Source organism: Palaemon carinicauda, chromosome 4 (genome assembly GCF_036898095.1).
Source record: "Palaemon carinicauda isolate YSFRI2023 chromosome 4, ASM3689809v2, whole genome shotgun sequence".
Lineage (NCBI taxonomy): Eukaryota > Metazoa > Arthropoda > Malacostraca > Decapoda > Palaemonidae > Palaemon > Palaemon carinicauda.
In genome coordinates, this window is record NC_090728.1 from 170,875,470 (window position 1) to 170,891,817 (window position 16,348).

Sequence of the window (16,348 nt, forward strand, 5' to 3'; positions counted from 1 at the left end):
TCCCACTAATTCTTCCTCACTCCTTCCTCACTTTTCCAAAGCATCTCCGTAAAATTTTCAACTGTTAGACATCCTATCTTCCAGTAACTTTTAATCTTTCATTTGACCTTTTCACTGTCACATGTTTTCAAAATCTGCATAGCAACAGAGGTTGATACACTTTTTTATACTTTAGTCTCTGATGGTTTACAGATGATGTAGCAATCTTTTGCATTTCAACCATGGTGATGCTTCTTTTTCTTACTGTCTTGTAATAACTGTTTCTAAGTTGTGCATTCCCAAAGTAACAAATGTTCTATCTCATATGTCCTACCCTTTTCCCACAACATGGTGTACCTCTTACTTCTTCTTCTGCTACTTTTCATCCTGGAATTTTCTATTTTGGAGTTATTTAGTAAATCTGTTATTTACGTTTTTGTAGCATAGATATTGAAGTATGCTCCCGTTATGTCGTAATGACTGATTTTTTTTTTTGTCATAAAATAAAACCTTAGTAAATATTTCCAATATTGGTTTGCTTAATAATTAGACGATTGGTGATATTTATTTTTGTTTATCACTACTTATACTTTTTTGTAAGTAGGTTGGTAAAATGTTAATTAATTGCATATATTTTATAAGTTTTTTCTATCTCATTTGATAACTGATATTGATTGATATTTTGTTATTGTTAAAGTAAATCTGTACTGTTTCTGAGATGTTACAACTACTTCATCTATTTGGTAACTTGGAAGAAAATCCATATTTTATTTAGACAAAAAGGCATTTTCCCAATTAATTTTTTATTATATAATTCAATATAAACTAATCTTTAAATCATAAGTGATACAGTATTTTCGCTTATATATTTTTCAGGGTTTTGCAAACTGAAGATGACCTACGCACAGGAATGTACAAAGTCTTGGAACATTTACGTGATCATGAAGATGCTTGGCCATTCCATGATCCAGTGGAGGAAGAATATGCACCAAACTACTATGCTGTTATTAGAAGACCCATGCACATAACTAGGGTGAGTTAATTACATATTTCAATAAATCTTAACTGTGCTTTACCTTGCTTCCCTCGGTGAAGCTCTGATTTACCTTGTTTCCCTCAATGAAGCTCTATCTTTGGACGTCTGTCATTTAAAAATTAGATTAATATTTCTGTATATAAACTAATAGAATTACAGTGAACCCTCGCTACTTCGCGGTTCGACCATCGCGGATTCACCACTTCGTGGGTTTTTTTCATAACCCATATATATATATATATATACATATCGCGGATTTTCCGGAAATTTTGAAAATACCGCGATATCTGAAGACCCCAAATACGATATTTCGTTACCTGTAATTCCATTAATACTGTAATTAGTAATATCTGCTCTTACTGATTGTTCATTGCATTACATATGACATATAATTCAGCACAGAAAGAAATAAAACACGAAAAGAGAATGTGATCATACGATAATTCAGTACTGTATACAGTACGTAGTAAAATTAAATCGAACATGAAACGCAAATCAGATGCAGTCATACCATATTAGAATGGTGTAAGGCTGCTGATGGCTACTACTGTACTACAAATGTAATGGATGTGCTTCTTTTCCATGAATCTTTTGTATGTATACGTACGTAGTACTGCATCCAATAATATTCTTTGTTGCAAAAATCACATTTCGAATAAGCGTACGAGAGAGAGAGAGAGAGAGAGAGAGAGAGAGAGAGAGAGAGAGAGAGAGAGAGAGAGAGAGAGAGAGAGAGAGACACACACACACATCCTACAACAAAAGCGTAAAATAGCTTACGTAAAGCTGTATTATTATTATTGTTATTATTATTATTATTGTTGTTGTTGTTATTAAAATTATTATTGTTATTATTATTATCATTATTATTATTATTATTATTATCATTATTTATTATTATTATTATTATTATTATTACTGTACAGTATACGCAGGGTATCTTGTACTTTGAATTGGTAACCTACGTAGCATATAAGACGGGTTGTGATTGGTTCAAGCGCTGATAGATGACGAATCAGACCTCAAGTTTTGTTATCTAGCCTGTGATTGGTGTTTTGCCCGCATCTCCAACCCGCAGCATCTACGTTTTCGCGGCCACTTTCTCTCCTGCCGTATCGCTGTGTAGACGTTGTTAAGTTTGTGAACTTTAATCTGTGCTGTGCGTGACTGTTTTAAGTTGAACTTTTTGTTGAACTTTCTGTTAAACCCTACTGTACAATGGCTCCCAAGCATTCTGCTTCTACTAAGGTTGGTAGTGAGCCTAAACGCCACCGAAGGATGATGACGATTGCTGAGAAGGTGACGCTTCTCGATATGTTAAAAGACGGTAGAAGTTACGCGTCCGCAGCCCGCCATTTTGGAATCAATGAATCCACCGTTCGCTATATCAAGAAGGACGAGGCGAACATTAGAAAGACGGCTGCAATCACCTTTAGCAGATCAGCGAAGCGAGTCGTTACCACGCGTAATGAAACGATCGTACGCATGGAAGGTGCTTTAGCTGTGTGGATTGCCGACTGCCGGAAGAAGAACATAGCCTTGGATACGAACACCATCCGAACAAAGGCTTTGAGCTTGTATGAGAATTTTGCGGCAAAGGAACCTCAAGACGACGATGGCGACCATGCTGAAGAAGATGATGATGTAGATGAACCTCAACCAGGGACATCCACTGATTCCCAGCGTCAGAAACAACGTTTTTCCGCCAGCAAAGGATGGTTCGCGAAGTTTCAGAAACGATTCGCCCTGAAAAGCGTTTCCCTGCATGGGGAGGCTGCTTCCGCTGACACTGCCGCTGCTGAAACTTACGTGAACCAGACGTTCAAGAATATTATCGCCGAAGGTGGATACAAGCCGGAACAAGTGTTTAATATGGATGAGACCGGCTTGTTTTGGAAGAGAATGCCGTCGCGAACTTTCCTGTTCAAAGAAGAAGCCAAAGCCTCTGGCTTTAAGGCATTCAAGGATTGCGTTACCCTCGTGATGTGTGGCAATGCTGCTGGATTTTTGCCTAAAGCCGGGACTTATTTATAAGTCGAAAAATCCTCGCGCTTTGAAAAATAAGAATAAGAATCTCCTTCCCGTGTACTGGATGCATAATCCAAAAGCATGGATTACGAAGATGCTGACCTCCAACTGGTTCCACCAGTGTTTCATCCCGCAAGTCAGTCATTATCTCTTAGAGAAGGGCTTGCCATTCAAGATCCTTCTCCTTATGGATAACGCTGGTGGACACGCAACTGACCTGTCGCGTGAGGGCGTTCAGGTTGAGTTCCTGCCACCCAACACCACGTCATTATTTCAACCGATGGACCAGGGGGTTATCAGGGCGTTCAAGGCCCTCTACACGAAGAATACCTTGGCGGACCTCGTTGCGTGTGTGGATGCTGCCCAAGATGATGAGGATGAAGATTTTAACTTGAAGGCGTACTGGCGGCAGTACACCATAGCCACGTGCCTGCAGAATATTCAGAAGGCACTGCAAGAGATGAAACCTGGAACCGTGAATGCGAGCTGGAAGAAGTTGTGGCCCCAGATTGTTTACGACGACGAGGGATTTACTCCGTTTGAAATCCAACACTCTGCAATACGCAAATCTGTGCAGTTGGCTGCCATAATTGGAGGTGACGGGTTTGGCGACATGACGACTGAAGACGTCGACGAGTTGTTGGACTGCCATTCCCAGCCGCTAACTGACGCAGACCTAGAAGACCTGACGAAATCGGCAAGTGAAGAAGAGAGTGAAACACAGGAAGAGACCCAAGAAAATGTTGAAGAAACGGGCTTAACATTAGAACGGCTTGCCAAGGTCTGCAACCATATGAAGGAGGTGAAAGAAATGTTGCAAGAGTGGGACGAGGAGATGGTTCGGTCTATGCAATTCTGCAACAAGGTCGATGACATCATGACTCCCTACAGGATGCTCTTAAAGCGAAAAAAGAAGCAGCGGCAGCAACTTCCGATCACAATGTTCTTCCATCCTCGCAAAAAAGAGCCAGTTCCTCCTGCTAGTACGCCTCCGGAAGAAATTGAAGAAGTTTCCCAGGAAGAAGTTGAAGAGGTGTCCCAGGAAAAGACACCTCCGGCTGAAGAGACGTAAAATACTATCATTGGCTGCACAGTAGAAGACATCATCAGCTTCATCATCATCATTTCTACTGTGCAGCAAATTCATCGCCATCATCATTTAAGTTTTTCTTCAACTTCTTTCGTGGTGAGTACAGTAACAATCTTTATTTTTTACAGTACTTTAATATTCTAACATTTTAATATTTGTGCCTGTTTTAGTTTAGTACTGTATGCATTATGTTAAAGGGAAGGTTTTAAAAGTCTGAAGAGTATACATGTTGTAACCTATCATATTTTTTTTGTTTAAAATTTACATTTACGTACGTAAAACAATCTCTCTCTCTCTCTCTCTCTCTCTCTCTCTCTCTCTCTCTCTCTCTCTCTCTCTCTCTCTCAAATTTGTTTTCCTGCTTTGCTACGTACAGTATGTACTGTATGATTTTATATAGATACGGTAAATAATATTTGTAATAACATATTTTCTAAAAGCTTTTACTGTAAATATCATTATTTATCACTTTCATCATGCGCGTTAAATGCCTTCTTTGTTCTGAGCGTGGTTGTTTACTGAACGTACTTTATGACACCGTCGTTTCAGACGGCGTCATAAAGAAAAACATTTCATTTGGAAGTCCTAAGAAAAATTAAGTAAAACATTGGTAATAACAAAATCAACATACTGTATAATCAATATAATCGATGCAAAAAGTAACCTATACACAGATGTGTACACTAAATGCGTTTGTTTCTTCATTATGATCAGAGAAACGTAAACAAAACATTGGTTGCCATTTTTTATCGTGCTTTTTGGCGTGTTTAGGAAACGCATGATATAAAATCGCCTTTAATATTTGTGCCTGTTTTAGTTTAGGGTACTGTAGTACAGTACATGCATTAAGTGTTCTGTACATTAAAGGGTAGTTTGTTAACAGTACTACGTACAAGGGAAGGTTTTAAAAGTCTGAATACACATGTTAAATAAATAGGTAAATGTGGTGTCGCTACTTCGCGGATTTTCACCTATCGCGGCCGGGTCTGGAACCTATCTACCGCGATAAACGAGGGTTCACTGTAATTGAATGAGAATACTCAAATGTTATAATAAAATGAGGCTTAAGACCAGAATAATTCCTACTCTCCCTCTCTTCAGTTGTTTTCCACCCCTTGTTTGTTATGGTTGAGCAATATCACCTTGGGTATGCTAACAAAATAACATGTGTAATAGCAATTCTTTACCAGCAGGTGTTATTCTTATTGGTGATGATTTTTAGCAAACTAGAGAGTTGAATACAGATCCTCAATTTTGATTTCTTAATTTGGTTTAATATCATCTGTTATGAATGTTTCAGATGTCAGGAATCATAATTGCCAAATGCTGTTGGAGATTTTGAGATAGGAGAAAAAGTATAGGATCTTAGATTACATACGTAATCATTTCGATTTTGAACCATGTCTGGAAAATCTGTCATATACGCAATGATTGAAAATATCGTGTGTTATTACGAATTCATGTCCAGACACCCAGGAAAATTCTGTTCTGAAATCATTTTCGGAATTGGTTAGCAAAAGTTTCATTTTAATTCTACTAGGTTGTTATGTTACTGCTAGTGTAGACTCGTGTACCAGTAATCTAATAAGTTTGTTAAGAGAAACACCTAATTGCAGGTGGTTAATTTTGGAGAGTAATGTATCGGAGGACGATTCACTTTTTTATGTTATTGCTGTAAACACTAGCATAGATGATGACAGAGAAAGTTAGTCAAGTTAGTATTGAGTATACTTACTCTTGGTCAGTCTATAAATTCACCTAAAACTACTTTTAAACCTCAGGAAAACTTACCTCAACACAGTCCCTTTTGCTATTAGTATCTTAGTTTTGACTAAGAAGGTTATCCTTTTATAAGACTGAAGAAATGCATAGGCTATCTATTTCATTGCTATACCTACAAGGGTGATGATAAAACATTTTTTCTGTTGTTGCTATATCTCTAGAGATGACAAATTTAAAATTTTTAGCACTATATCTCTGTTAGAGATGAAAGGCAATTTTACGGGGATGATAAAATGAATTACAGTACTTATTGACATGATACCTCCAGGGTAGTTGGAAAAGCCAATTTCTTTTTAGATATATCTGTAAAGGAGATGAGATATACCTCTAAAGTAGATGAAAAAGCAAAATTGTTCTAGATGCTATACCTAATAAGGTGGATGAAAAAGTAATTTTTTTCTTGTTGCTATACAGCATCTCTAATGGAGTTGAAAAATGATTTTTACTTGATATATTTCTAAGGGCGATGGAAAAACCAATTGTAACTTGAAGAAATACCTCCATGTCTTTAGATTGACTTAGGTATTTTCATAGTCTGATTTTGAGAATCTTGGGACGTCAGACTTTTGGAGTGGGAAACCATCATCATAGTGAAAGTTTTTATGTCTGGTCTCCCCTTTATGGTTCTAGATTTGGAATAAATTTTCTTTATTATCTTCTATCTTTCCAAACTCTTTAGATCAAGGTCTTCATTCATCTTTATCCACAATTTCTGGGGTTCCCTACTAACCTTTGTCCTTCCACTTTCATATCTCTTGCATTTTTTATTAAATGTATCTCGTCCCTTCTCTTCACATATAAAATTCATCTCAATATATGAGTTCTCAGCTTCTGGACACCACCTTTTTTTTCCAATTTGGTTTTTGTAATTGATCTGCCTACTGTACTCGAGCCACATTTCACTAAAATACCTTGCAGTTTCTTTGTCAGGGCCAATGTTTCTGCTATCCTTATCTATAAATCATATGTTTACACTAATAGTGGAATTTTTTTTTTATCCATTGTTTGTCAATCTCTCCATTTCATCCATGCTGGAGCCTTTTTATGTTACTGCACTTTCATCTCATGCTTCACAGTCTAGCGTTTCTATTACACAAAGCCTATAGTCATTCCTTACTTGACCGTTTGAAGACTGAGGATATGAAGGCTGTGTACAGTACTTCCTAAGTATAGATCTAGGATATAGCCTTGATACCTTGCTGGATAATTTTGCATGCAAGGTAAACTATCAAAAAAGGCCTAAAACAATGAAGTTGCACTTGCGAAAAATAAAGGACTTGAAAAAGGTATGTTACAAATAGAGGATTGTCTGTGGTATGGACAAAAACAGATGAGAAGGATGAACATTACGACTCTGTTGCTCAGTGGTCCTATGAAACCATTTCTAATAATTATTTGTAAGGAATGAAATATGAAATCTCTTTGCATTTTATGGATTTTGGTATGAATGAAATAAATCACTGTTGATATATACAAATTTTTTTTTAAGCATTTGTGGTTTGGATAAATCTGTTAATGTATAATGTATATTTTTAGTTGTAAGGCATTTCAATCATTATACAACAGATATATTGCAATTAAAAGGATTCCTCTGATGTGCCTGGAGTATAATTTATTGTAATTTACAGATGGAAGAGCGTTTAGATGGTGGTTACTATACAAACCTTGCAATGTTTGAAGGAGACTTCAAGCTCATGATGGACAATTGCAAGCTCTATAATGGTCCTGAAAGTGGTGGGTATATAACAGTTTAGTAGAGTTGCACAGGTTGTAATATTAGTTATATTGGACAAGTACACATTGTTATTACTCATTTAAACATTGGAAGTAAAGCTAGTGAGTTGTAATTGGGATGTAGTAAGGATCAACAAGAATGTTGATGTTTTAATGACTTATTCATTGCTCAGTGAATTTTATTCTAAGGCAAACATCCTTATGCTCTCATCTGTCAGATAGGCATTAAACAAAAATGTGTTCCCTTTTCCTCACAGATTCAGAAGCCATATATATTTTTTTTTATCAAATCATGAAGTCAATTTTTTTCATGTAACATTCAACTGATAAATTTTGTCTATTAATAGAATAGAATATTTTACTGTAATCTATTTATTAGGGTAACTAAAGATATATATATCGGTATGGTTACACTTACACTGTCCAGTTGTTTTGAAGAAAGAGGGAAGCAATGTTCAGGTTAAAAAATGCATCCTAGTTAGGATGCATTTTTTAACTTGAATGTTTTGAGCATTGAGCCGATTTATTTTTGATTTTGTATAGTAGAAACTAATATTATTCAGAACGTACATCATGGAAGAAATGGTTTCTCTTTATTAAAGCAAAAATGTTCAGAATTGGGTGTTTCATTATTTGCTGTAATTTTGTTTATCACCAGTAAAATATCTGAATAAAACTTAATTTCTTGAAGCAGAAGAGATTAGAGAAAACTTATTTCATGGGTGATCGTATGAAGCGAAAAGGGTGTGAAAATGCAATTGTCATAGCTGTGTTTATTATTGTTTAATTTTTTACTGGAATTAAATTTACAAAATGTTGCAAGTAGATGTTTGTATTTCTTAATATATTTATGTATGTGTTCATTTAAATATGTGACTTCTGTTTAGTATGTTGAATATTAATGTATAGAATTTTAAAACTTGTTAAATATTTTTACAGAGTACACTCATATGGCATATACACTAGAAAAGGTATTTGCAAAGCTGAAAGCAAAATACCTAGAAGCTGATCTATCATCAGATGAAGAGATGTACATTGATATGAGCTACCAGCAGGCATCCAAAAGAAAGAATAAAAGAAGAAGTAGTGATGAGAAAGAAAGTAAGAAGGGTGAAGGGGAAAAAAGTACACCAAAAAAGAGAGGTCGTAAAAAGAAGAAGGTTGGACGGAAACCCAAAGAAAAACACAAAGATACCACAGCTCCCCCAGAAAAAGAGAGGGAACGTAAGAAGACCAAGTTTAACAGAGAAAAGAGTAAGGAGAAGGAAAAGTATAGAAATAAGGATAAACCAAAGATTGATCAGTATGAATTTAGAGATGATGAAGAGGAGGAAGAAGAGGAAGACGATGATGATGACGATTTTGATGAGCCTCCGCTCTTGGTTCGGGAAGACCCATACCCAGAGGATGATGAGGAAATGGATGAGGAAGCTATTGATGAGACTCTCCCAATAACAGGAAACTTTGTCAAGGAAGAAGTTGTTGTCAAGAATAAGGTAGGAAGACCAAGAAAGGATGATGCAAACAGAAAACTTAGTGCAAGTATGAAAGTAAGTGATGATGATGTGGAAGAGGAGGATGATGATGATTTGGAACAAGATGTGTGTATGTACTACAATAATGATGATTATAGAAGTGATGAAGAAAATGAGGATGAAAGGAGTAACAGCCTCTATCTGAGTGAAAGGCATAATGAATTGTTTGGTGAAATTGATGATATTGAAGACGATGACCAAGATGGAAAAGTAATCAAAACTAATGAAAAGAGTAAAAACAATCATGCTGGCAAACATGGTAAAAAGAAGAGTGGAAATGGTAAAGACAAGGAAAAGAAGAAACACAAACATGGCGATAAGCATGAGAAGCATCACCATCACCACCACCATCACCACCACCATAAAAGTAAGTCCAAAGATGGCAAACATCACAAGAAGAAGAATAAGCATGTGTCTGAAAAGGATGCAAAGAAGATCCTGAAAGTGGAGGATGTTTATGATTACTCAGATGATGAAGAACACAATCAAGGAAACCATTTTGGAGAAACTAATGGCTCAAAGCATCCAGGCAAGTCAAAAGAAGAGTCTGGAAAGAAGAAGAAAAAGATCAAGCACAAAGGGAAGCATGGAAAGCATCACGATAAACTAGATAAACATGAAAAACACAAAGAAGGCAAAGGAAAGGAAGGCAAAAAAGAGGGTAAAAAGAAAAATAGTAAGAAAAAGAAGATTCCAGCTAAGAATATGGCTGCTATAGAGGCACTTTCTGCTGCTACAGAACAAACTTTGAAGGTAAGTAAATGTTTCCTGTGTATGACAAGCTACGCTAAGTAAATGTGTCCTAATATATGACCATGGGGCACAGGGTAGTTGGTGCTAAAAGGTTCTTATTGTGTCTATGTTTACATCTGCATTGCTTTCTGGCTTTTACTTCTCATCTATTCCTTTCTGTTTCTTACAACTTAGCCGTCCAACTTCTTTAACTTTCTTCACATTTTCACCTCATATTCAAGAAAAATTCCTTTGGGTGAGCTGTATCAGAGTGGAAATGAAACGTTGGTCTCATTATGCTATACATACTGATTTATGAAAAAAATGAATTTTAGATGAAATTAACTGAATATTATTGCATATTTCATTGAGTTCACATGCACTTTGTACGTTTTCTATTAATTATTTTATTTGGGATCAGAGGGCAACTATTAATTGTTTGATATTCATTCACAAGTTCTTTGTTGAAAGTTAGTCTTTCTTCATTTATAATAGTAAATGGAACAATAATAATAGACTTCTCATTTTCTCCTAATAAAGTATTAGAATACCATAGGACAGTAGAATGGGAGACTGAACACGATTAAAGTGAGAATATCAGTCACTTTCAAGTTCTGATGACAAATTTAAGTGATCAACTTGGTACATCTATGGATTTGACATCTGCTTGATGTTGATTGTCTGGCTGACATTCACGAATCATTTGGTTGGTTGATTAATGTCAAGTATATTTGATCTTCATATTTTTATTTTGTTTTGAGTCATTAAATTTGTTTTCAAATCCATTTTTCCTTTTCAGGATATAACTACTATGTTAGATGACCCATCTGTCCCTCGCTTTAGTGAATTTTCTTCTGCCAGTAACTCTCCATCACACAAAGTAACAGCTGAGGAGTTTGAAGCAATTGCTTATAAGATAGAAGCTGAATATAGGAGAAAATTAATGATGGACGAACCAAGGGAAAAGGATAAAAAAGTTCACAAGAAGAAGAAAAGAAAAAATGTCAGTACTGAGGATGGAGATGAACCTAAGAAAAAGAAAATTAAGAAGGAGAAAAAACCTGAAAATGAAAAAAGTGAGAAAGTAGAAAAGGATACACTTGATAATACTAAAGAGCTGTTTAAGGATATCAAGGATGGAAGAATTAAGCCTGGAGCCATAATAAAGTCTAAAGACATTGCCAAAAAAGAAGGCATGGTGAAAAAAGAAACTAAAAGTTCCACAGAAGGAAAGCCAAAGGCCAAAACTAACCCATTTGGAAAGATAAATAAGCAAGAACATACAAAGTTAACAACACTCATAGCTAAAGCCAAAGAATCACGTATTGGACTGGTACCTAATAGTGAAGTTGGTGACAGTCCAAAGCTCAGTTTAGGTAGTATTATACTCTCAGGGGATATTGGCACAGGTATGAAATCATCAAGAGAAGCAAATAGTGCTGACGAAGAAGAGAAATGGGAACCCAAGGAGAAATGGGATAGCCCTTGGGAAAATAGGTGGGAGAAAGTGCCCGAAAAGGAGGAATTGCCAAGTTCAGTAAGAGAAGAAGAGGAAAAAGAAGAAATCCCTGAAGTTGAGGATGTAGCAGAAAAAATAATTGAAGAACCACCACCAACACCAAGGGCTCCAGAAATCAAACAGGAAAGAGCTACACCCAATTTAAGTGCCTGGTTCAAAGCCTTTGGGACCCCTAAGCTTAACTCTGCAGGTATAAAAAAGATACCAGATGATGCAACAGACAGTCCAAAGGAAGTAGAAGATGACAATGATATAATTAATGTTGATGATGTCACCGAACCGGAAGAAAATGAACCAAATGTTTTAGATGAACCACCACCATCACCTCGACCTCCTCCTAGTCCTGAACCACCTGTATATCCTGAGGCTCCAATATCACCAGAGAAGCCTCCTGAAACACCCTGGTATGAGAAGCTGGATGAAAAGCTAGAAGATGAACCCATTTGGAAAAAGATGAAGGTAGAGTTCTCTTTTGTTTTTTTTTTTGAGTAAAGTAGAATTTAAAAAGTGTATTAGTTATTTTTAGTTTGTAACTTGAGACATGTTTTATTAGTCAGTACAAAATTAGACAAATCTTTTAAAAGCAATATTTTGATTCTTGTCAATATTTTCACTCATTGTATTTTGAAGGCAAATAAAAACCATGTTCATAAAAACAAACCATTCAGACCAGCCCTACAGGTCAAAAATTTTCACATGAAATCTAATTTGATTACTTGTTAAATGGTAAAATAGAAAAAGTTGTTTGGTTATTTAGTGTTAGTACAGTTTTCTGGGTTTTACATTTTGTTTGTGTTACTAGGTACTTATGTTTTATGTTATAGGTATTTACAGTATGTACCAGTAGAAGTTAATTTCTGGACTGTTTTTTAGTTTATCCTGTATTCATTATTTCTATCAACCTCCCCTGATGTTCATATTGCTTTGTTCTTGAAGCTTTGACTTACATCGACACTACCCCAAAAAACTAAAAGATTTCCGATTTTCTTCCCTTTAAGAGGCCTCGCCTTTTGCCCACCAAGGCATAATTCAGTAGTTATAGTTAATTTTGATATCTTCTGGGATTTGTTAGTAATTACTCCGTGATTGTTTAAGGGTATTAAATGGTCCTCATTCTATTTGTGTCTCTTGCCGAGGACAATATGATTTAGATAATTGTGAAGAATGCAAAAGTCTTATGGTTCCCCTTGTGGAAAAATATGTTCATTTGGTGGGTGAACAGTTTTAAGTTTGAATGGCTTATGTATTTTGTAGAAGCTTCATTCCTTGAATGTTGACACTGACCTTGATGCTGGCTACTCAATTGAACCACGGGCAGGGGAGCCCTTGTTGATGTGGTGGCCTATGTGGTAACGTCCTTGACTGGTGATCGCCAGACTGGGGTTCGAGTCCTGCTCAAACTTGTTAGTTCCTTTAGTGTCTGCAACCCCACCATCCTTGTGAGCTATAGATGGGGGCTTTTGGGGATCCTATAGGTCTATCTGCTGAGTCACTAGCAGCTATTAATTGGCCCTCCCTGGTCCTAGCTTGTGTGGAGAGGAGGCTTGGGTGCTGATCATATAATATATGGTCAATCTCTAGGGCATTGTCTTGAATGCTAGGTCAATGTCACTGTCCCTTGCCTCTGCCATTCATGAGCGACTTTTAAACCTTTAAACCTCCCTGGTCTCAGCTTGGATGGAGGGCTTGGGTGCTGATCTTATGTATAGCCTATATGGTCAGTCTCTAGAGCATTGTTCAGCTTGCTAGAGCAATGTCACAGTCCCTTGCCTCCACCGTTCATGAGTGATCTTTAAACCTTAAACCTTAAAATTGAGAGCTGTCATAAGTTTTGTATCTGGTAGATTGTCACAAGCTTTCTACTCTACAAATAACCATGATCCACCATTACTTTGTATTTCCAAATACACTGCCTTTCAGGTAGCTGGGATCATGTATACCTTTGTAATGAATTGTTGTAGATTCATTCTACCATTTGGAATAAGAATTCTCATTGATGTCCTATTAAATGTCAGTTCTTCGTAATTCGTAATTAGGAGCATAGATTACTCCTGAGGTTATTCCAAAGGATACTTTTGTTGTTGGTTTACATCTAGAAGAACTTTAAAGTTGAGAATAAGTTTATTTTTTAATTTTCGATAGAACTACTGGCATCATTTCAAATGAAATTACTGCTCCCTTGGTCATTTCAACCTTTTTAGATATGATGACAAACAGGAGTTTGTTCTTCTTGAAGAGGATGAGGATTAGACCATATGGTAAAATACTCTTAATGACTCATCAAGAATTTCAAAATGGGAGGTCTATATAAGGTGGTCTCTGGGAATATCTCCTAACTGAAAAGAATTTTCTTTCAAAATCAGTGACAGTGACTTGATGTCTTAAGATTTTTTTTTCTTATTTTTTTTTTATTTGCGGACGAAGGTCATTCCTCATTAGATTAGATCTACTATTATGACCTTAAATATATTCAAGTTGGGAATGCCATGTTGCTGCACTAAGTTGTCAATCATTGTTATATTGCAGTTGTATCAAAGGCCTCTAAAGACAGCTAGCATTGAGAAGATAGATGTTTAGCTGTCTTCCTGAACACATTTCCTTTTTGCGCTCAAGTTATTATTTGGTGCCACCATATTGTTAATAGTGAGAAATGGGTATATACTGTACTTAAAACTGTGATAGTCATGGCTGTAAATGGTACTTAAATGTTTGAAGACTTTAAGAATTGTAATTCATAGCTAATTGGTAACACAGAAGCCTCACAGCCTGTTATTTGCTAATTAAACTTCTTCTTAGGGCTTGATAGGTTTCCCTGGCAATGCAACCATATTGCTGAGTAATCAATTGTCTTTGCTTGTTTCTCTGTATTTCTGGTGGGGAAGTAGAAGGTACTATGTTCCTGATCATATAAATACATATTTGTCTTAGAATGTTTTGCTACTACACGGGGAAAATTAGTTGTAGCAAAAGAGTGGGGGAATAGAGTAGGTGGATGTAAAAAGGAGCTAGTGAGGGTTGAAGAGCTAATAAAACTGGGGGTAAAAAGTAAATATCAAGAAAGGTTGAAAATGGCATATGACGAAGTGAAAGTAAGAGAAACGGGTAATTTAGAGGAGTGGAAGTTAGTAAAAGAAAATTTTGTTGGGATTGCAAGTGATGTGTGTGGCAAGAAGTTTGTCGGAGGCAGCATGAGGAAGGGCAGTGAATGGTGGAATGAAGGAGTGAAGGTAAAAGTGGAAGAGAAAAAGAGGGCTTTTGAAGAATGGCTGCAGAGTAATAGTGTAGAGAAGTATGAAAGATATAGAGAAAAATGTGGAAGTAAAGCGCAAGGTACGTGAGGCAAAGAGGGCAGCTGACCTGAGATGGGGTCAGGGATTAGGTCATTCATATGAAGAGAATAAGAAGAAGTTTTGGAAAGAAGTGAAGAGAGAAAGGAAGGCTGGTTCAAGAATTGAAAAGACAGTGAAAGATGGAAATGGAAGGTTGTTAAAAGGAGAGGAGGCTAGGAAAAGGTGGGCGGAATATTTTGAAAGTTTGCTGAATGTTGAGGATAATAGGGAGGCAGATATAATTGCTGTTGCAGGTGTTGAGGTCCTGGTGATGGGAGATGAGAATGAGAGAGAGATTACAAGAGAGGAAGTGAGGAGAGCACTAGATGAAACGAGAGTAGGAAAAGCATCAGGTATGGATGGTGTGAGAGCTGAGATGTTGAAGGAAGGGGGTGTGACTGTACTTGAATGGTTGGTGGGATTGTTTAATGTGTGCTTTGTGTTGTCAATGGTACCAGTAGGTTGGGTTTGTGCGTGTATTGTATCACTATATAAGGGTAAGGGAGATGTGCATGAGTGTTGTAATTCAAGAGGTATTAGTTTGTTGAGTGTAGTTGGAAAAGTGTATGGTAGACTACTGATTAATAGGATTAAGAATAAAACAGAGAATGCAATCTTAGAAGTAAAGGGTGGTTTTAGAAGAGGTAGGGGTTGTATGAATCAGATTTTTACAGTTAGGCAGATATGCGAGAAATATTTAGCAAAAGGTAAGGAGATGTATGTTGCATTTATGGATCTGGAGAAAGCGTATGATAGAGTTGATAGGAAAGCAATGTGGAATGTGATGAGGTTATATGAATTTTGTGGAAGGTTGTTGCAAGCAGTGAAAAGTTTCTACAAAGATAGTAAAGCATGTGTTAGGATAGGAAGTGAAGTGAGCGATTGGTTTCCGGTGAGAGTGGGACTGAGACAGGGATGTGTGATGTCACCGTGGTTGTTTAACTTGTATGTTGATGGAGTGGTGAGAGAGGTGAATGCTTGAGTGCTTGGACGAGGATTGAAACTGGTGGACGAGAATGACCATGAATGGTAGGTAAATGAGTTGTTGTTTGGGGATGATACTGTACTGGTTGCAGACGCGGAAGAGAAGCTTGGCCGATTAGTGACAGAATTTGGAAGGGTGTGTGAGAGAAGGAAGTTTAGAGTTAATGTGGGTAAGAGTAAGGTTATGAGATGTACGAGAATGGAAGGTGGTGCGAGGTTGAATGTCATGTTGAATGGAGAGTTACTTGAGGAGGTGGATCAGTTTAATTACTTGGCGTCCGTTGTTGCAGCAAATGGTGGAGTGAAAGTAGATGTACGTCAGAGAGTGAATGAAGGATGCAAAGTGTTGGGGGCAGTTAAGGGAGTAGTAAAAAATAGAGGGTTGGGCATGAATGTAAAGAGAGTTCTGTATGAGAAAGTGATTGTACCAACTGTGATGTATGGATCGAAGTTGTGGGGAATGAAAGTGACGGAGAGACAGAAATTGAATGTGTTTGAGATGAAGTGTCTAAGGAGTATGGCTGGTGGATCTCGAGTAGATAGGTTTAGGAACGAAGTAGTGAGGGTGAGAACGGGTGTAAGAAATGAATTAGCAGCTAG

General features: G+C 36.8%; 1 protein-coding gene across 3 annotated transcripts in view; it reads left to right on the forward strand.

Moving 5' to 3' along the window:
- The window catches only part of LOC137640186 (uncharacterized), a 150,094-nt gene that overhangs the window by 122,959 nt on the left and 10,787 nt on the right, over positions 1 to 16,348 (forward strand). For all 3 annotated transcript variants that reach the window (XM_068372714.1, XM_068372715.1, XM_068372716.1), the window contains 4 exons: positions 856 to 1,012; positions 7,544 to 7,649; positions 8,589 to 9,937; positions 10,716 to 11,894. In XM_068372714.1, coding sequence (XP_068228815.1) covers positions 856 to 1,012; positions 7,544 to 7,649; positions 8,589 to 9,937; positions 10,716 to 11,894 — 2,791 coding nt within the window. The remainder of the gene's footprint in view (positions 1 to 855; positions 1,013 to 7,543; positions 7,650 to 8,588; positions 9,938 to 10,715; positions 11,895 to 16,348) is intronic.